This window comes from Rhinatrema bivittatum, chromosome 6, assembly GCF_901001135.1.
Source record: "Rhinatrema bivittatum chromosome 6, aRhiBiv1.1, whole genome shotgun sequence".
In the NCBI taxonomy this organism is placed as follows: Eukaryota; Metazoa; Chordata; class Amphibia; order Gymnophiona; family Rhinatrematidae; genus Rhinatrema; species Rhinatrema bivittatum.
In genome coordinates this window covers 244969608-244989185 of record NC_042620.1, presented here as the reverse complement: position 1 = coordinate 244989185, position 19578 = coordinate 244969608, and the positions used below count along the sequence as shown (strand labels likewise).

The window sequence follows — 19578 nt, the reverse complement described above, 5'->3', positions numbered from 1 at the left end:
TCTGTTCTTCTGTTTACAGCCGGTACAGAGCAAGGATGTTCCCATAATCGATGCTGAAGTTCCAGAAGCACTTCATGAATGGGTATTGCCATCACCTCCTTTGGTGCATCCACAAATTGCAACACTTCAAGAGTCTTGTGTCTTGTATCCTCTTCGGTAAGCAATTCAAAAGGAATTGTATCTGCCATTTCCTTTATGAAATTTGCAAATGACAAATCCTCAGGAGGGGACTTCCTCCAATCTTCTGGTGGAGAAGGCTCTGACTGTAAATCATCTGTATCAGTGTCAGTGTCTACATCCTCTCAAGGACTGTATTGAGGTTGATAATGTGACTCAGAAGGATCTGGTTTATGTTTTTGAAGGTGATGTTTGGTTTTAGAAGCAGACTTTGATGGTTGAGATGGAATCTGCATTGGTATCAGAGGAGGCAGTAAAGGCATTGATGGGGAATCGAAAGGTCTCGATGGCATCAATGGCAATAGATGATCAGCATCGCCCGATGGACCAGGTCACGATGCCATCTATAGGTACGGGAATGGCATCAAAGGAAATGTCAGTGCCCAGAGGTGTTGAAGGCCCAAAGGCCCCGGGTTGGAATCTGAGTCTCTCCTATCTTCCTCCAATGAGCCTGGAATTGGAATCGAAGGAATCATCGGTGGATGTTTTGGCATCAATGGTGTCGATGGCAGCATCAGGGGAGCCTTCGGTGTCATCAGTGTCGGTGCAGGAAAAGATCCGATTAATGCATCAATTCTATTCAGTAGGGGTTGAAAAATCTACGGTTCTGGCGTTGATGCCGGTGTCGGTATCGGTACTGTTGCTGGAATGGAAGGAGGCTGGAATTTTTGGAACGCCTCAACGATCGCTTGCTGGACCATGGAAGTCACTTCTCCCCGGGAGACTGGGACTGGGTTAACTGTCACAAGAGAAGGTAAGATTCATGCTACTGGCTCTTCCAAGACTGAGCGTGGTGGCACAATCTCTAACATTGATCCCGGTGAAGAGCGCCTTGGTATCTCGGGTACAGAGGGACATGGTGGCTCTAGTACCCGGACACGCTTCGGCATCGGCTCGATGTCCTTCGGTGCCAATGTGGATGTCGTTACCTCCATGGATCAGACAGAACTGTGTTGATGGCATCTTTTTTCAGATGCTCTCTAGTAGATGTTGCTGAAGACGCTATGGAAGATCCAGATGGGGTCGGTGATGGATGGTCATCAGCCCTTTTCTTACCTCAATGTTTTTCAACAGAGGGTGACAATTTCTTCGATGATGATGTCGAAGATGACAATGGAGTGAGTTTTTTAAACAGCTCCTCCATTTTATCCAACCAGGCACGCCTGCCCTTCGGTGTCATCTGGGTGCAAGTTGTACAAGCCCGGACATCGTGGCTTGATCCCAGGCATAAAACACAAACGTTGTACGGGTCGGTTATCGATATAGTTCGGTTACAATTTGGGCATTTTTTGAATCGCGAGGCCATGGTGAAAAAAGGCCTGGTAACAGTCGATGGCCTGTGGGTACCGAATGAAGGTGACAGGAATTGAGCAAAAAAAAAAAAAGATTCAAAAAGAACTCACTGATTGCTATGTCGAAGGGAGACCCGAGTGATAATTTTTTTGACTCAAAAGTTACATTTTCCGTGAGGAAAAAGTGAGGGAAAATCTCACAGAGCTCCTATTATGCGAGACTTACAGCACCACGGAAAAAAGAGACTGAAGGGAGACCCCTGTGACTGAGAATATCATGGAATGCTGGGCATGCTCAGTGTGCCAGTCAAAAGTTTCTAGAAACTTTGACAGAAGTTTTCCGTATCAGGACTCCATCTGATGATGTCACCCATATGTGAGGACTATCATCCTGCTTGTCCTGGGATAAATATTTATTTCTGATAATTAAATAGGAAAATTAGATTCTTACCTTTGCTAATTTTCGTTCCCGTAGTACCATGGATCAGTCCAGACAGCTGGGTTATGCCTCCCCTCCAGCAGATGGAGTCAGAGAGAAAACTGAAAGCACCCCCTAGATATACTTGTGTGCCACCTGCGATCCCTCAGTATATGTGATATCAAAGCAGAAACAAGTAATGAATCACCTTCAACTGTACCCCCAAGAGAATGTCAAAAATTGTTATCTATATCATAACCTAAATGACCAGATCAAGTGGAAACCTCCTCGAGAACAGGGAAAACCAGAAATAACAACTAGGACACCACAGAGCGAACAATAAAACACGAGGAAAGGAGACACTTCACCTCAAAACTGTGGCATCTATTACAAATACAAACTGTAATGGAAGAAAAAAACAGAAATGGAACACGAGCGGACTCCCAGAAGTACTGAGGGCGGGCGTCTGGACTGATCCATGGTACTACGGGAACGAAAATTAGCAAAGGTAAGAACCTAATTTTCCTTTCCCTGTACGTACCAGGATCAGTCCAGACAGCTGGGATGTACCCAAGCCGCCTTAACTGGGGTGGGACCCTGAGAGTCCCGCTCGAATTACACTGCTCCCAAAGGACTCTGCAGGAGGACCACGGACATCCAGGCGATAATGCCTGGCAAAAGTATGCCAGGATTTCCACGTGGCCGCCCTGCATATCTCTTGGCAAGAGACCAAGTGATTCTCTGCCCATGAAGTCGCTTGAGATCGCAGAGAATGAGCCTTAAGCCCAGCAGGAACAGGCTTACCACATCCAACATTCGTGGCCGCAATAGCACCCTTTAACCAGCGTGCAATCGTAGCTTTGGACGCCTGAAGACCCTTCCTGGGTCCATTCCACAACACGAAAAGGTGATCTGACTTTCTAAAGTCATTGGTAACCTCCAAATAGCGTAAAAGAATCCGACGGACATCCAGACGCCTCAAGTCCCTACCGTGAGAAGACTGTAGGTCCTCGTCCGAAAAGGAAGGTAATTCCACCGTTTGGTTGACATGAAACGCGGAGACCACCTTGGGGAGGAAGGAAGGAACAGTTCGTAGGGAAACCCCTGATGCCGAAATGCGCAAAAACGGTTCCCTGCAAGAGAGAGCCTGAAGCTCCGACACCCGACGAGCCGAGGAAATGGCCACAAGGAAGACAGCCTTGAGAGTCAGATCCTTCAAGGAAGCCGCCTTAATAGGTTCAAACGGAGCCGCACACAAGCCACGGAGTACCAAGTTCAAGTTCCAAGACGGACAGGGAAGCCTGACGGGAGGACGTAAGTTTCTAACCCCTCGCAAAAAACGTGCCACATCTGGATGACTCGCAAGGGAAGAACCTTCGACCTTACCTCGCAAGCAGCCCAAAGCCGCCACCTGAACTCGTAGCGAATTATACGCTAACCCCTTCTTCAATCCATCCTGTAAGAACATAAGGATATCCGCCACGGACGAACGTCTGGCCGAAGTACCCACCGTGTCACACCAATCATGGAAAACCTTCCAAACCCTCGCGTAGGCGAGCGTAGTGGACGACCAACGGGCCCGAAGGAGAGTAGACACCACCGCGTCCGAAAACCCTCTCTTCTTCAACTGCTTCCTTTCATAAGCCAAGCCGCCAGACAAAAACGATCCGCCAGATCGAAAAATACTGGACCCTGACAAAGAAGATTGGGAGATGACCGAGGCGTAGTGGGCCGTCGACTGCCAAGTTGACCAGATCCGCGAACCACGGACGCCGCGGCCATTCCGGAGCCACGAGGATCACCGGACCGTGATGGGACTCTATGCGTCTTAGCACTTTCCCTACCAGAGGCCACGGAGGGAACACATAAAGAAGAATGTGACGAGGCCACGGAAGTGCTAACGCGTCCACCCCTTCTGACGCGTGCTCTCTCCTCTGACTGAAGAAGCGTACCGCCTTTGCATTTTGTCGGGTCGCCATGAGGTCCAAGCGCGGAGTCCCCCAACGCCGCGCGATGAGAGCCATCGCCTCCGACGAGATCTCCCATTCTCCTGGATCTAGGTGCTGCCGGCTGAGGTAATCCGCTTGAACGTTGTCCACGCCGGCAATGTGGGTGGCCGCGAGACGCTCTATGTGACTTTCCGCCCAGGACATCAACAGCGCCGCCTCGGTCGCTACCGCCCTGCTTTTTGTGCCTCCTTGTCGATTTATGTACGCCACTGTGGTCGCATTGTCCGACAGAACTCTTACTGCTCGTCCGTGTACCAGTGGAAGGAGACAACGCAAGGCCAGGCGGACCGCTCTGGTCTCCAATCGGTTGATGGACCAAGTCGCTTGGAGTGCTGACCAGGTGCCCTGGACTGCACGGGACTGGCAGACCGCTCCCCAGCCCGACAGGCTGGCATCCGTTGTCACCACCAACCAAGGCGGGGGTTCGAGGTCCACCCCCTGTAGGAGATTGTCTGGAGTCAGCCACCAAGAGAGACTGGAGCGAGCCGGCTCCAGCAAAGGCAATTCTATCCCGTACTCCTCCGAGCGGGGATCCCAGCGAGATAGAAGTGCTCTTTGTAACGGACGCATATGCGCAAAAGCCCATTGTACCATTTCCATAGTAGACACCATATGACCAATGACTTGTAAATAATCCCAGACCGTGGGAATCTCGAGCTCCAACAGGCGCCGTACCTGAGTCATGAGATTGAGCATGCGTTGCTGCGGAAGAAAAACCTTGCCCACCAAGGTGTCGAATCGAGCTCCCAGGAACTCCAGCTGTTGGGTCGGCTCGAGTCTGCTCTTCGTGAAGTTGACTACCCAACCCAACTCCTGCAGCTGGTGCACCACTAAGGAGACCGCCCGGGTGCAGGCCGCCTGTGACTTTGCTCGAATGAGCCAATCGTCGAGATAGGGATGCACAAGGACGCCTTGACGGCGGAGGGAAGCCGCTACCACCAAGAGAACTTTGGTGAACACCCTCGGCGCGGTGGCCAACCCGAAGGGGAGGGCGCAAAACTGGTAGTGGTCCCCCATCACCATGAACCTCAAGTACCGTTGATGCCGTTCTCTTATTCCGATGTGAAGATAGGCCTCTGTCAGATCTAAAGAAGCCAAGAATTCTCCCTTGTGGACGGCCGCAATAACAGACCGGAGGGTCTCCATCCGGAAGCGGGGCACACGCAACGCCTTGTTTACTCCTTTGAGATCCAGAATGGGTCGGAAGGTGCCCTCCTTCTTGGGAACCAGGAAGTATATGGAATACCGACCCGTCCGTAGCTGGTCCCGCGGAACCGGAACCACCGCCCCCAGAGCCTGTAGATGGGCGACTGTTTGGGCGATAGCTACCTGTTTTTCTACCGGGCCGCAAGGCGATACCAGAAAGAGATCCCGGGGGGGACGTACAAAATCCAACTCGTAGCCGTACCGAACCACGTCGAGGACCCATTGATCCGAAGTGATCTTGACCCACTCCTCCCAGAACCAGGACAGCCGACCCCCGATAACGGGAACGGAGGAGTGGGCCCGCGCATCTTCATTGTGCGGGCTTGATGGCAGGAAAGCCTTGGGAAGAGCCTCCGCGTAGAGGCCTCCTGCCGCGAAAGGAAGAAGAAGACCAGGCCTGGGATCTTGTCGCCTGCTGCCGCTGGGGAAGGGAACCCCCTCTTCCCCCATGGAAACGCCGTTGCCCCCCAAAGCGAGCCCTAGCGTTACCAAACGACCGAAGTTGCCGAGGCTTATCCTCAGGCAACTTGTAAACTTTGTTGTCACCCAGGTCCTTAATGAGCTGATCCAGCTCCTCGCCGAACAGCAACTTGCCCTTAAAGGGGAAGGAACCTAACCTCGCCTTGGAGTTGGCATCCGCCGACCAACGATGGAGCCACAGCAACCTCCTGGCTGAGACCGCCGAGGACATAATGCGAGCCGATGTGCGCAACAAGTCATACAGGGCATCCGCAGTATAAGCGACCGCCGCCTCAACACAATTTGCCTGTTCAGCCTCTCCCGGAGGGAGCTCCTGCATGGTCAGCAGCTGCTGAACCCAGCGGAGGTTGGCCCTCTGCACAAGGCTGCTGCAAGCCGCCGCTCGGACCCCCAGAGCCGCCACGTCAAAAATACGCTTTAACAAGACCTCAAGCTTGCGGTCTTGGAGGTCCTTCAACGCTATACCCCCCGTCACAGGGATAGTCGTATGCTTCACCACAGCCGTGACAGCCGAATCTACCGCGGGCGTCTTCAAGAGCTCCAATGACTCCTTGGGTAAGGGATATAGCCTTTCCATGGCCCGATTCACCCGCAGGGACGCCTCTGGGAGGTCCCATTCCTTTGAAACAATCTGTAAGACCTTGTGGTGAAAGGGAAAGGTCTGCGGGGGAGCTCTAATCCCTGCCATTGCAATATCCCCTGTAGACGTGTCCGCCTCCTGCGGCGGAGTCGTTAACTCTAGCTCCTGTAACACATGGAGAATAAGGGAGCTTAATTCCTCCTTTCCAAACAAACGGAGCACCTGGGGGTCATCCCCTTCTACGGCCCCCTGAGTATCCGCCGTCAGCAAGTCCGGCACCCCCGGGGACTCCGGCGCGGCTCCTGAGTCCTCCGGGTCCTCAGCTCCCCCCCCCCCCCCCCCGCGGACGGGGACCCTGGCCCCCGGAGGACCCTGCGCCCGCCGGGGTCCCCTGGGGCAAGGCAGTGGTCCTGGGGACCTTCGGGGGAGCGGGCGCCTCTGCCTCCCAGCCGGATTCTGCCTGCAAAAAGGCTTTGTGCATTAGGAGCACAAAATCAGAAGAAAAGGGGACCGCCCTTTTCAAACCTTTCTTCGGGGCATCTATAGAGGGGGGGGCTCGAGGAGTCCCCAAATCGGGCTGGAAGTGCGCGCTCTGTGCACCAGGAGAGGGAGGAGGGGAGATTTCCTCCTCCTCCGACGCTGACGACTCAGCCTGCCTCGTGGCCAAGATGGCCGCCGCACTCCTCCCCGAGGGAGGAGGGGCCGGAGCACAACTGCCTGCAGCGCTGCGATGCCGGGATGGAGAGGGGAAAGGAGACCTGCTGCGGGCAGCGCTCGGCCCCCGAGAGGATCCCTCGCCTCCGGGAAAACATCGGGGACAGAGACCCTCTCGGGAGAGTCGCGCCCCCGCCCCCCCACAGGACACGCAGAGCGACGACCGCGGCATCAGAGAAGAGAACGGAGCTGCAACACAAAAATGGTGCCAAAAGCAAGGTGAGGAAAGAGCCTCACAGATACAGCGCGCCGGGTGAACTAGCCACCCCCTCCGGGTCCAAGAAAACGCTGGCAGGCCGGGGTTAAGGGAAAAAAATAGCTCACTGCCTGTCCCCAACAGGACTTAAGTGGCTCAGCTAGCCCAAGTTAAAAAACTTTTAAATTTTTTTTTTTTTTTTTTTTGCAAACCCCCTTCAGGGCTGAATCCCCTGGAATTGGGGGGAGGGTGACCGGCCCACCGGTAAGCTCTCCCCCAGTTTCAAGGACACTGTAATCCGGGAAATTAAGGAGGACACTGCCCTCCTGCCTGCCCACAATGAGCTCCAACCGCGCTGCGCCAGACACTAAAAACACAGACAGACAAACGATAGGAGGGAAGAAACCAATTGATCTTCTCCTTTTTTTTTTTTTTTAAATGTTTCCCAGTACCGATAAACTGACCAGACCAGGACCGCAGGTTATGCCTCTCAATCTGCTGGAGTCAGAGAATATACTGAGGGATCGCAGGTGGCACACCAGTATATCTAGGGGGTGCTTTCAGTTTTCTCTCTGACTCCATCTGCTGGAGGGGAGGCATAACCCAGCTGTCTGGACTGATCCTGGTACGTACAGGGAATGGTTATGCATAATGAGGCCAATATTCAAATATTCTTAAAACACATAACTTATCTGGCTAACTTTAGATAAGTTATCAGGGATATTCAAGGGATACATGTCCTGCTGAATATCCCCGAATAGAGATAGCCAGGTATACATACACTGATAACTTTGAAACCTAACCAGCTATGTTTCAATATTGTCAGTTAGGATTCAAAGTTATCTTTAATTTAGCTGGCTATATTCAAAGAATATAGACAGTTAAATAGCTCTTGAAGGAAGCTCTTGAATGAGCCATCTTCCATCTCACACTCCAGTGAAACCATTACTGGTGCTGCTGGCCAGCCCCATTCCCCACCTGATCCTCCAAAATACATAGCAAATACTGCAGGGCCTAGAGGCTTGAAAAGCCTCCCCACCCACCAGTCAATTCATATCCATAAGTCGGTATTTATCCGGATAACGTTTGAGTTATCTGGATAAATGCCTTTGAATATCAACCTTAATATCGTTACAGCTTGAAATACCCATTCCAGAAAGAAAAAAAAAAAGATGTCATCAATAATGAGATTTTTTTTAATTAAAATATGATTTTACAATCAAGCAGGGGATAAGTATTTAAAAAATACATTTAGAAACAAAAATATAATAGTTACATTTTTAGTGATATTCAGCCTACTGTTTCTGGATAAAGTTACCCAGACAGCTTTGTCTGGATAACTTGATTCGGTTATTTAGCCTGAAGCTGTGCTAGCTGAATATCCTGTCTAAAGTTATTTGGGCAAACCCCCTTGAATAGCGACCCCTGGGAATGTGACCCAGAAAATGATTTTGGCCTTGATATACCTTCTTCTGGATTACAATTAAAACATAATTAAAAAAAAAATCTTAAGCTATTACTGTTTAGTAGTTTTCTCTGTTTATTTTTCGAATGTGGTAGACAAGATTTCCATTTAATGCTCTCTGCTATCCAGACTCTGATTGGGAGATGTGGCTGCCCACAAAACATCTCCTAAGCACCATTAGGAGATGTGATTACATATGCATCCTCTGACAAATTTTAGCAGGCATGAGGGAAGCAACCCCATTAGAGAAAGGCCAAATGGTTCTTTGTAAGAGCAAGTGAACATGTATAAAAAATAACAATTAACATAATGTGTCTTTGAAAGCTTATAGAGGCCGTTATTCAAAAGATTTTGTGCATGGATATATTATATTATATAAATAGGCAGAGAGAAAGATAGATGAATGTGTTGAAAAGCATTAAAATGAATTTCATGGCTTTTCTGAATCACATTACCGTTTAATCAAAGCAATTGCAGTATGGTTTCTTAAGCCAAAAAATATGATATAAAAAGATACCTCTGGGGTGTTTGCTGCATTTCTCATCTGCCCACTCAAAGCAGTCTGACCATGGTAGTACACTTTGGAATGACGCAAAAAAATAATAAATACTGTACGCAATTATAACATTATAATAAATAGATACAAGTGCTGAAACCAGGACCGTACCAATACCTAAACCTGGAAAATAAGAACAGTAAAGAAAACATTCAGTATAGGTGAAAATGTGAAATGTGTCTGAAGTTTTTATAAATGTTTCATACATACAAAATTTCCTTTGAAAGATTTTTGCTCTTACTATACACAGGAAGGATAACTTTCAAACAAATATATGATGTGGTATATATGCAGATATATGGCCGTCAGCAGATCTACACTAGTTTTTTATAGCCTGTGCGTTATTTCTACCCTGCAACACAAGCAGGTATGGATACTTACATGGAACACATGCAATGCAATGAAAGAGCATATATCAATGCATTGAATGTCCATAATTTTCTCTACCTATTTTAAAGATATATGCATGTATATTTTCTGTGTGAAAATAAAGTAGAACTTACTCATGTATATTGGTATTTTCACAGGTAAGTCAACGTATTTTAAAACATTAGTATCAAGGAAATTACCAGGTTTACCAAATAATCCAACAATTCGCCCAATACTTCAAGTCATCAAGACCCTCCTGGTCCTTCAGCCTGAACTCCCCCCAGTTCACCCATCCCTCCCACCTGGCCAATAGTGCACAATAAACACATTTGATGAAAAATCTTCAGAAGGATAGCTGTGTTAGTCTGGTTTAGGAGATGGTAAAATTGGTTCTTACCTGCTAATTTTCGTTCCTGTAGTACCACGGATCAGTCCAGACAGTGGGTTGAGCCTCCTGACCAGCAGATGGAGACAGACAAAACTGAAAGGGTGTCCCATATCAGGAAAGAGCCTATCCTGCATCCCTTCAGTATAAACGTTATCAAAGCAGATAAATATAAAGATAACCAGGATAAGATCAAGCAAGCAACAAGTAACTGATAATTTGAACAATTCAAAATTCTGTATATAATCGCTCTGGCATATATATCCATATTCATCTAGGAGATGCTTCCGGTGCCTGAAAGTTATGATAGGAAGTCAAGACATCCAATAAACTGTGAAGAAAAGAACTTCGAGCGAAAATAGCAGATAGTACACAGGAGGGAGTCTGGACTGATCCGTGTACTACAGGAACAAAAATTAGCAGGTAAGAACCAATTTTCCTTTCCCTGTACATACCCGGATCAGTCCAGACAGTGGGATATATTAAAGTTTCCCTAAACAGGGTGGGACTGAGACAATCCCGCTCGAAGCACCTGCCTTCCAAAGGAGCCAAAAACTGGCACCTGCACATCAAGGCGATAATGGCGAGCAAAGGTATGCAGAGACTTCCAAGTAGCTGCTCTGCAGATTTCATGCGGAGAGACCGACTGACTCTCCACCCGAGAAGTAGCCTGTGAATGCAAAGAGTGGGCCTTTAAGCCCTCTGGATCTGTCTGGCCCCGACAGATATAGGCCGATGCTATTGCCTCCTTTAGCCAGCGGGCAATCGTAGCCTTAGAAGCCTTGTTCCCTCTATTTGGGCCACTCCATAAGACAAATAGATGATCAGAGACCTGAAACTGATTTGTAACCTGCAAGTATCGCAGCAGTACCCAATTTACATCAAGGCGCCGCAGGTCACCACCAGGTGTGCTCGCAATGTCCTCGGGAGAGAAAGCAGGAAGTTCAACCGACTGATTAACATGAAAAGAGGACACAACCTTTGGCAAGAACGACAGCACCGTCTTAAGGGAGACCACTGAATCAGAAAAATGGAGAAAGGGCTCCCTACAAGACAATGCTTGGAGCTCTGACACCCTTCTGGTGGAGCAGATAGACACGAGAAAAACTGCCTTAAGAGTTAGATCCTTAAGCTTGGCCCGCTGAAGGGGTTCAAAGGATGCCTCACAAAGAACCCGAAGCACCAAGTTAAGGCTCCACGAGGGACAAATAGGTCGGACCAGTGGATTCAAATGTTTGGCCCCCTTGAGGAACTGAATGACATCCGGATGAGCCGCCACAGTGTAACCATCGATACTGCCTAAGAGGGACCCAAGGGCGGAGACCTGAACCCATAAAGAGTTGAAAGATAGCCATTTGAAAAGGCCATTTTGGAGAAAAGAGAGGACTTGGGAGACCGGAGCCCTGCATGCCGACACTCCGGACTCAGCACACACAGTCTCAAAAATTCTCCAAACTCGGACATAAGTGAGAGAGGTAGAGGGTTTATGGGCTCACAACAGAGTGGATATAACTTCTTCTTTATATCCCTTCTTTCATAATCGCCGCCATTCAAAATCCAGGCCGCTAGACAAAAGCGATCCATCAGATCGAAAAATACTGGACCCTGCCGGAGGAGGTGGGACAAATGGCCAAGACGAAGAGGACCATATGTCACGAGGTTCACCAGATCCGCGTACCATGGGCTGCGGGGCCAGTCAGGTGCCACGAGAATGACGGGTCCCCAATGAAGTTCTATTCTTCTGAGTACTTTTCCCACCAGAGGCCAAGGAGAAAAGACGTACAGGAGAATGTTGTGAGGCCAGGGAAGAACCAGGGTATCCACTGCTTCCGAGCAGTGATCCCTTCTGTGGCTAAAGAATCTGGGAACTTTTGCATTGTTCAGAGTAGCCATCAGGTCTAAGTGGGAGGGACCCCACCTGCGGACGATCAGCTCTATTGTTCCGGACAACTCCCACTCTCTGGGGTTCAGACACTGTCGACTGAGCAAATCAGCTTGAACATTCTCCTTCCCCACAATGTGGGAAGCTGCCAAGCGATCCAGGTAATACTCCCCCCAGGTGAACAGCCTGCTGGCCTCCAGAACCACCAGGCGACTTCTGGTGCCCCCCTGCTGATCAATATACACTACCGTGGTGGCATTTTCTGAGAGTACCTGCACCACCTTGCGTCAGATCAGAGGAAGAAATACCTTGAGTGCCAGACGGACCGCTCTGGCCTCCAGGCGATTGATGTGCCAGCGGGATTGTATTGGCGACCAGTATCCCTGTGTAGACTGAGTTTGACACACAGCTCCCCAGCCTGAGAGGCTGGCATCCATCGTAACAATGATCCACTGAAGAGTCTATAGGGGCATCCCCTTAAGGAGATGATCGAGTGAGAGCCACCATTGCATATCGGCGATGGTAGAGTCAGAGAGTGCGAGGGGCATCTGGAACTGCTCAGACACCGGCTTCCAGCGGGGCAGCAAAGCTTTCTGTAATGGATGCATATGAGCAAAAGCCCAAGGAACCAGATTGATAGTGGAAGCCATGGACCCCAGGACCTGAAGGTAATCCCACGCCATGGGTAGCGAGAGAGAGAGAAATTTGCACACCTGATCCACCAGTTTGAGTGCCTGAGAGTCCGGCAGAAAGACCTTGCCGACCCAGGTGTCGAAGTGTGCTCCCAGGAATTCCAGGATCTGGGACGGCTTTAGATTGCTCTTGGAAAAGTTGACTATCCACCCAAGGGAGGATAGGAAGGCCAGGACTGTCGACCGCCAACCTGCAGAGAGTCTCCGATTTGGCCCGGATGAGCCAATCATCCAGGTAAGGGTGGACCAGGACTCCTTCCCGACGGAGAGCAGCCACCACCACCACCATGACCTTGGTAAAAGTGCGAGGTGCGGTGGTGAGGCCAAACGGGAGCGCCCGGAACTGGAAGTGTTGTCCCAGAATATTGAACCTGAGATACTTCTGATGGTCACGGTGTATTGGGATGTGCAGGTAAGCCTCCGTTAAGTCGAGGGAGGCCAGATATTTGCCCAAGCGAACTGCTGCTATCACTGTCCTCAGGATCTCCATTCGAAAATGGAAAACCTTGAGAGCCCGGTTGACTCGCTTGAGATCCAAGACTGGATGGAAGGAACCATCCTTTTTGGGCACTTAAAAGGAGATGGAATACTGGCCAGACCCTTGTTCCTCCACCGGGACTGGAACTATGGCACCGAGCTCTTGTAGCCTGCCAAGAGTCTGGTCGACCGCTGGCCACTTCCGGGTTCCGCAGGGAGAGATTATGTGAAGATCCGGTAGGTCCCGAGTAAATTCCAATGTGTAACCTTTCTCTATTACCTCCAGGACCCACTGATCTGTGGTAATCTTTACCCATTCCTCGAGAAACAGGGACAGCCGTCCACCTAAGTTTGGAACAGAGGAATGGGGAGGCCATATCTCATTGTAGAGAGGACTTTGTGGTCGAGTGCTGTGGGTTGGCATCCCAGAAGGGACGATGGTCACGAAAGGAATGAGACCAGGACTGGGATCTGGAGGAAGTACCTCTTTGAAAAGATCCCCGCGCTCTGCTATTATAAAGATGCTGACCTCTAAAGCGAGAGCATGAAGGGAAGAAAGATCTAGACTTCTTTGGGTGGCCCTCCGGCAGCTTATGAATCTTGTTCTCTCCCAAGGATTTCATAAGCTGTTCAAGGTCCTCACCAAAAAGCAACTTACCCTTGAAGCGTGTCCAACTGTGACTTGGAGGAGGAATCCGCAGCCCAATTGCGGAGCCCGAGGAGGCGTCTGGCTGATACCGCAGAAACCTTAGCCCTGGCCTGCACTCAGAGCAAATCGTAAAGGGCATCAGCCCCATATGCCACTGCCACCTCTAGCCTTTCTGCCTGCTCCGTCTCTGCAGATGGAAGGTCCTGGGTGCTGAGCAATTGTTGAACCCACCTGAGGCTTGCCCACTGCATGAGACTGCTGCAGATTGTCGCCCAGACTCCTAAGGCCAAGACTTCAAAGATGCGCTTAAGATAAAACTCAAGCTTGTGGTCCTGAACATCCTTCAACGCCGGGATGGTGGTGTGTTTGGTAACAGCGGAGACCGAGGAATCCTCTTTGGGAAGTTTAAGCATCTCTAAGCAGTCATCAGGGAGGGGACAGAGCTTGTCCATTGCCCTACCCACTAGGAGCCCTGCCTCAGGAGACTCCCATTCCCGAAGGAGCAGCAGCTTGTGCATAGGATGGAATGGGAACGTACATGGAGGAGCCCTGAGTCCCGCTAGGATCAGGTCCACGTTAGCTGGCACAGAGGCTGTAACCATATCCTCAGGTGGCACCTCAATCCCAGGTTCCTGCAAAATAAAGGGAATGAGTGGATCCAGCTCTTCTCTTTGAAACAAACTGAGCACTCGTGGGTCATCACCCTCGAGTGGAGGACCTGGGAGCAGCGGATCAGAATCTTGGTCAGGATGAGGGACCGTAGCTGGCTGAGGAGCGTCCGGGGGGGAGGACCTCCGGCACCACCCGGACCTGGATGGAACTCTGCCCATCTAGCAACATAGGAGGCTGCAGAGCAAAAATCCACTGACTTTTCGCTGGAGGGGGACCTGGGGGGGGGGGGTTATCCTCCTCCTGCAGGCTAGCCAGATAGGATTTGTGCATAAGGAGCATAAACTCTGTAGAAAAATGAGCTCTAGACTTCTTGGGGGGGGGGGGGGGAGAGGGAGGAAGGGTTAGGGCTCCCCTCCGGGGAATGCACAGGGCTTAAATCTGGAGGAGAAATTGGCAAATTGGGCTCACCTCCTTCCTGCAGCCCTGATTCAGTAGATAAAGCTGCTCCCAAAATGTCCGCCGCTCCCGTGGTTTACCGAGCAGGGAACGGCCTGGCCACACGGTGGAAAGCCTGCCCCCGGGTCGCTGGTCTCACTGCTGCCGTGAAGGGGCCCTCCCCACCCGGCAGGCACCCGGAGCAGAGCCCGTCGCGGGAGAGCCGCGTGGCAGACTCTCCACAGGCAAGACACAGACTGGAATGCGGCATCAGCTGAGAGAGAAATCGCTAGAGATGTGAATCGTGTGCCCGATCGTTTTAACGATCAAAATCGTCTGGCAGGAGAAGAAAATCGTGTTTGGTACGATTTTTTAGCTAAAAAATCGGTTTTTCCGATTAGTGCGCACTAACGGGAGTGCAGGAACTGATCTGAAAAGTGTCAAATTGTATCATTTTTTGTTAGTGCGCACTAACAGAAAATGATACAATTTGACACTTTTCAGGTCAGTTAAGGTCAGTTTAGGAATGAATATGTATTCCTATTGGCTGCCCTCTTATTTATTCATGTTACCAAGGTTCCCACTGACAATATATGGGGGATGGGAAATGGAAACAGTTGGTAGCTTGACAAAAAAAGTAATGTGATCAGTCAATGTGACTAGAACTTGTTCCCTATCCCTGACACCAGGAGTGTTGTGATCTTCCAGCACACAGTGCCCTAACCCTGATACCAGGGGTGTTGTGATCTTCCTACATGCAGTGCCCTATCCCTAATACCAGGACTGTTGTGATCTTCCTGCCCACAGTGCCCTATGCCTGATACTGGGTGTGTTGTGATCTTCCTGCACACAGTGCCCTATCCCTGATACCGGGAGAGTTGTGATCTTCCTGCACTCAGTGCCATATCCCTGATACAGGGAGTGTTGTGATCTTCCTGCACTCAGTGCCATATCCCTGATACTGGGAGTGTTGTGATCTTCCTGCACACAGTGCCCTATCCCTGATACCAGGGGTGTTGTGATCTTCCTGCACACAGTGCCCTAACCCTGATACTGGGAGTGTTGTGATCTTCCTGCATGCAGTGCCGTATCCCTGCTCAGTGCAGGAAGATCACAACACCCCCGGTATCAGGGATAGGGCACTGCGTGCAGGAAGATCACAACACCCCTGGTATCAGGGTTAGGGCACTGTGTGCAGGAAGATCACAACACCCCTGGTATCAGGGTTAGGGCACTGTGTGCAGGAAGATCACAACATTCCCGGTATCAGGGTTAGGGCACTGTGTGCAGGAAGATCACAACACTCCCAGTATCAGGGATAGGGTACTGCATGCAGGAAGATCACAACACTCCCAGTATCAGGGATAGGGCACTGTGTGCAGGAAGATCACAACACTCCCAGTATCAAGGATAGGGCACAAGTTCTAGTCACATTGATTGATCACATTACTTTTTTTGTCAAGCTACCAACAGTTTCCTTTTCCCATCCCCCCAACCATCACCTCAGTGGGAACCTTGGTAACATCAATAGATAAGAGGGCAGCCAGCCAATAGGAATACATATTCATTCCTAAACTGACCTTAACTGACCTGAAAAGTGTCAATTTGTAACATTTTCTGTTAGTGCGCACTAACAATGGTTACTGCGTACTAACTCCCGTTAGTGCGCACTAACCCGATTTAACGATTTTTAATGATAAATCGTTAGAATTACTACTGTATCGTGTTCTTTAACGATTTAAGACGATATTAAAATTATCGGATGATAATTTTAATCGTTGAAAAACGATTCACATCCCTAGAAATCGCCATGGAGGAGAGTATCAGCTGGTCTGTGCTGTGCCGGTAAACGAATGTAGGGGATGAACCCTGCACGCTACCTTTGCTGACTGTCAGAAAAGCAAAATTGTTTACCTTGTAATAGGTGTTATCCCAGGACAGCAGGATGTAGTCCTCACATATGGGTGATGTCACTGAATGGAGCCCAGGCGGGAAAACTTTCTGTCAAAGTTTCTAGAAACCTTTGACTGGCCCAGTGACGCCACTGAGCATGCCCCAGCATGCTATGATATTCTCTGCCACAGGTGTCTCTCTTCAGTCTCGTATGTAGCAAAAGCGTTAGCAAAAAGAATAATAAAGGTAGAAGGCCCAACTCCGCGGGGTGGCAGGTGGGTTCTGTGAGGACTACATCCTGCTGTCCTGGGATAACACCTATTACAAGGTAAGCAATTTTGCTTTATCCCAGGACAAGCAGGATGCTAGTCCTCACATATGGGTTATTAGCAAGCTAGAGGCTGAGTCATTTTGTAGTGGAATGTTGTTGTTGAAATGAGTCAGCCGAGGATCACATAACAGTGGATGTAGAAGGAGTTGGGTTTAAGCTGGAAACAAGTTCTTTAAGACAGATTGTCCATAAGCTGAATCTTGTCTTCCTTGCTTGTCCAAACACTAATGAGCTGCAAAAGTGTGAAGTGAACTCCATGTTGCTGCTTTACATATGTCAAGTATTAGCACTGAACAATAGTGTGCAACTGAAGTTGACATTGCTCTTATTGCATGTGCTTTTACTCGCCCTTGGAGAGGAAGGCCTGCTTGTTCGTAACAAAACTGTATACAATCTGCTAGCCAGTTGGATAGAGTTTGCTTACCCACTGCCCTGCCCGGTTTGTTTGGGTCATAGGAAACAAAGAGTTGATTGGATTTTCTGTGGATTGCAGTGCGGTTTAAGTAAAAGGACAGAGTATGCTTGCAATCTAAGGTGTGTAAGGCTCTCTCTCCTTGGTGAGAGTGAGGCCTTGGAAAGAATGTGGGTAAAACTATAGATTGGTTTAAGTGGAATTCCGTAACTATCTTAGGGAGGAATTTAGGATGAGTACGGAGAACCACTCTGTCATGTAAGAACTTAGTGTAGGGTTCATATGTGACAAGTGCTTGTAACTCACTAACCCTTCTAGCTGATGTAATGGCTATGAGGAAGATAGTCTTCCATGTAAGAAATTTTAGATTACTGGAATCTATGGGTTCAAAAGGAGAACGCATGAGTCTGGTTAGAACCAAATTTAGATCCCATTGTGTGACAGGGTGTCTAATTGGTGGTTTGAGGTGAATTAAGCCTCTCATAAACCTGCTGACAAGAGGTTGTGTAGAGATAGGTGCATCTGCTACCTGATTATGGTAAGCTGAAATTGCACTTAAATGTACTCTCTTACAGATGAAGTCTGTAGACCAGATTCTGAAAGATGGTACAAGTAGTCTAGTAAAGACTTTGTAGGGCAAGTGAAAGGATTGATGTCATTTTGCTTGCACCACAAAGTTTATCTTTTCCATTTGGAAGCATAGTTCTTCCTTGTGGAAGGTTTACGTGAAGCTATAAGAACTTGGGATATGTTGGATGAAAGATTGAGTGGTTGTAAGATCAAGCTTTCAACATCCAAGCTGTCAGGGATAGGGATTGGAGGTTGGAATGGTGCAACCGACCCTGATCCTGAGTTATGAGAGTGGGAGCTACTCCCAGTCAAATGGGATCCCTGACTGAGAGGTCTAGAAGTGTGGGAAACCATACTTGTCGAGGCCAATATGGGGCTATGAGTATCATAGTCCCCTTGTCCTGTTGTAGCTTCACTAGAGTTTTGGTTATGAGCGGTATTGGAGGATACACGTAGAGTAGGCCTGAGGTCCAAGGGCGAGCAAATTCGTCCTTGACTGGCCTGTTGTTCAGTTTGTATAGGAAACAGTAGTTGTCCACTTTGTGATTCAGATGTGATGCAAAGAGGTCTACTGTTCGTTGTCCCCAACGTTGAAATATCCTGGTCACTAGGGATGTGCAGAGCAAAATTTTATGTTCATATTTTTTATGTCCGAAAGGGGGTCCCACTTGCGGCCAATATGGACATAAAAAAAATCCAATGAGTTGGGTATATGTACATATGTGCAAAAAAAAAATTTAAACCCCCTCACCCTCCTTAATCCCCCCCCCAGACTTACCACAACTCCCTGGTGATCGAGCGAGGAGTGAGGACGTCATTTCTGCAATCCTTGGCGAGAAGCATGTGACGTCGGTGGCACGTCGAGTGATGCGGCGTCACGTGATTCCCGGCTCGTTCGCGCCGGACGGCTCGTTCGGCCCAAAAAGAACTTTTGGCCAGCTTGGGGGGGCCAGGAACTCGCCGGGAATCACGTGGCGCCGCGTCACTCAGACGCGACGTCACGTGATTCCCGGCAAGTTCGCGCCGGACGGCTCGTTCGGCCCAAAAAGAACTTTTGGCCAGCTTGGGGGGGCCTCCTGACCCCCTCAAGCTGGCCAAAAGTTCTTTTTGGGCCGAACGAGCCGTCCGGCGCGAACGAGCCGGGAATCACGTGACGCCGGCGTCACTCGACGTGCCGCCGACGTCACATGCTTCTCGCCAAGGATTGCAGAAATGGCGTCCTCACTCCTCGCTCCATCACCAGGGAGTTGTGGTAAGTCGGGGGGGGGGGGATTAAGGAGGGTGAGGGGGTTTATATTTTTATTTTGGCTCAACAATCGCGATTTCCCACATATCGAACATATCTATGTTCGATATGTGGGAAATCCGATCGTTTATGTCGAATCAATTTTTTAAGTAAAAAAATAATATGAGTTGCGTTTTACTAATGCGGTCAATCCGAATGCACACCCCTACTGGTCACTACTGTGGGATCCAGGGACCATTCGTGTGGTTGGAATTGACGACTGAGTCTGTCCGCCACTACATTGTGAATGCCTGCCAGATAAGTGGCCTTGAGAAACATGGAGTTGTTCAAGGCCCAACCCCATATCTGAGCTGCCTCTTGACAAAGGAGGTACGAGCCTGTCCCTCCTTGTTTGTTGATGTACCACATGGCTACTGTGTTGTCTGTTTGGATCAGCACAGTCTTGTTTGTAAGGCAGTCCTTGAAGGCATGCAGAGCATAACGTATATCTCGAAGTTCCAGGAAATTGATTTGAAATGTTGCTTCAAGCTTT

The 19578-nt window shown here is 49.4% G+C and overlaps 1 protein-coding gene across 3 annotated transcripts in view; it reads right to left on the bottom strand.

The window, feature by feature from the left end:
* Window positions 1-19578, bottom strand: part of LOC115094054 (sodium- and chloride-dependent neutral and basic amino acid transporter B(0+)-like) — a 556325-nt gene that overhangs the window by 442632 nt on the left and 94115 nt on the right. For all 3 annotated transcript variants that reach the window (XM_029606707.1, XM_029606706.1, XM_029606708.1), the window contains exon 4: window positions 9055-9216. In XM_029606707.1, the coding sequence (XP_029462567.1) occupies window positions 9055-9216 (162 nt within the window). The remainder of the gene's footprint in view (window positions 1-9054; window positions 9217-19578) is intronic.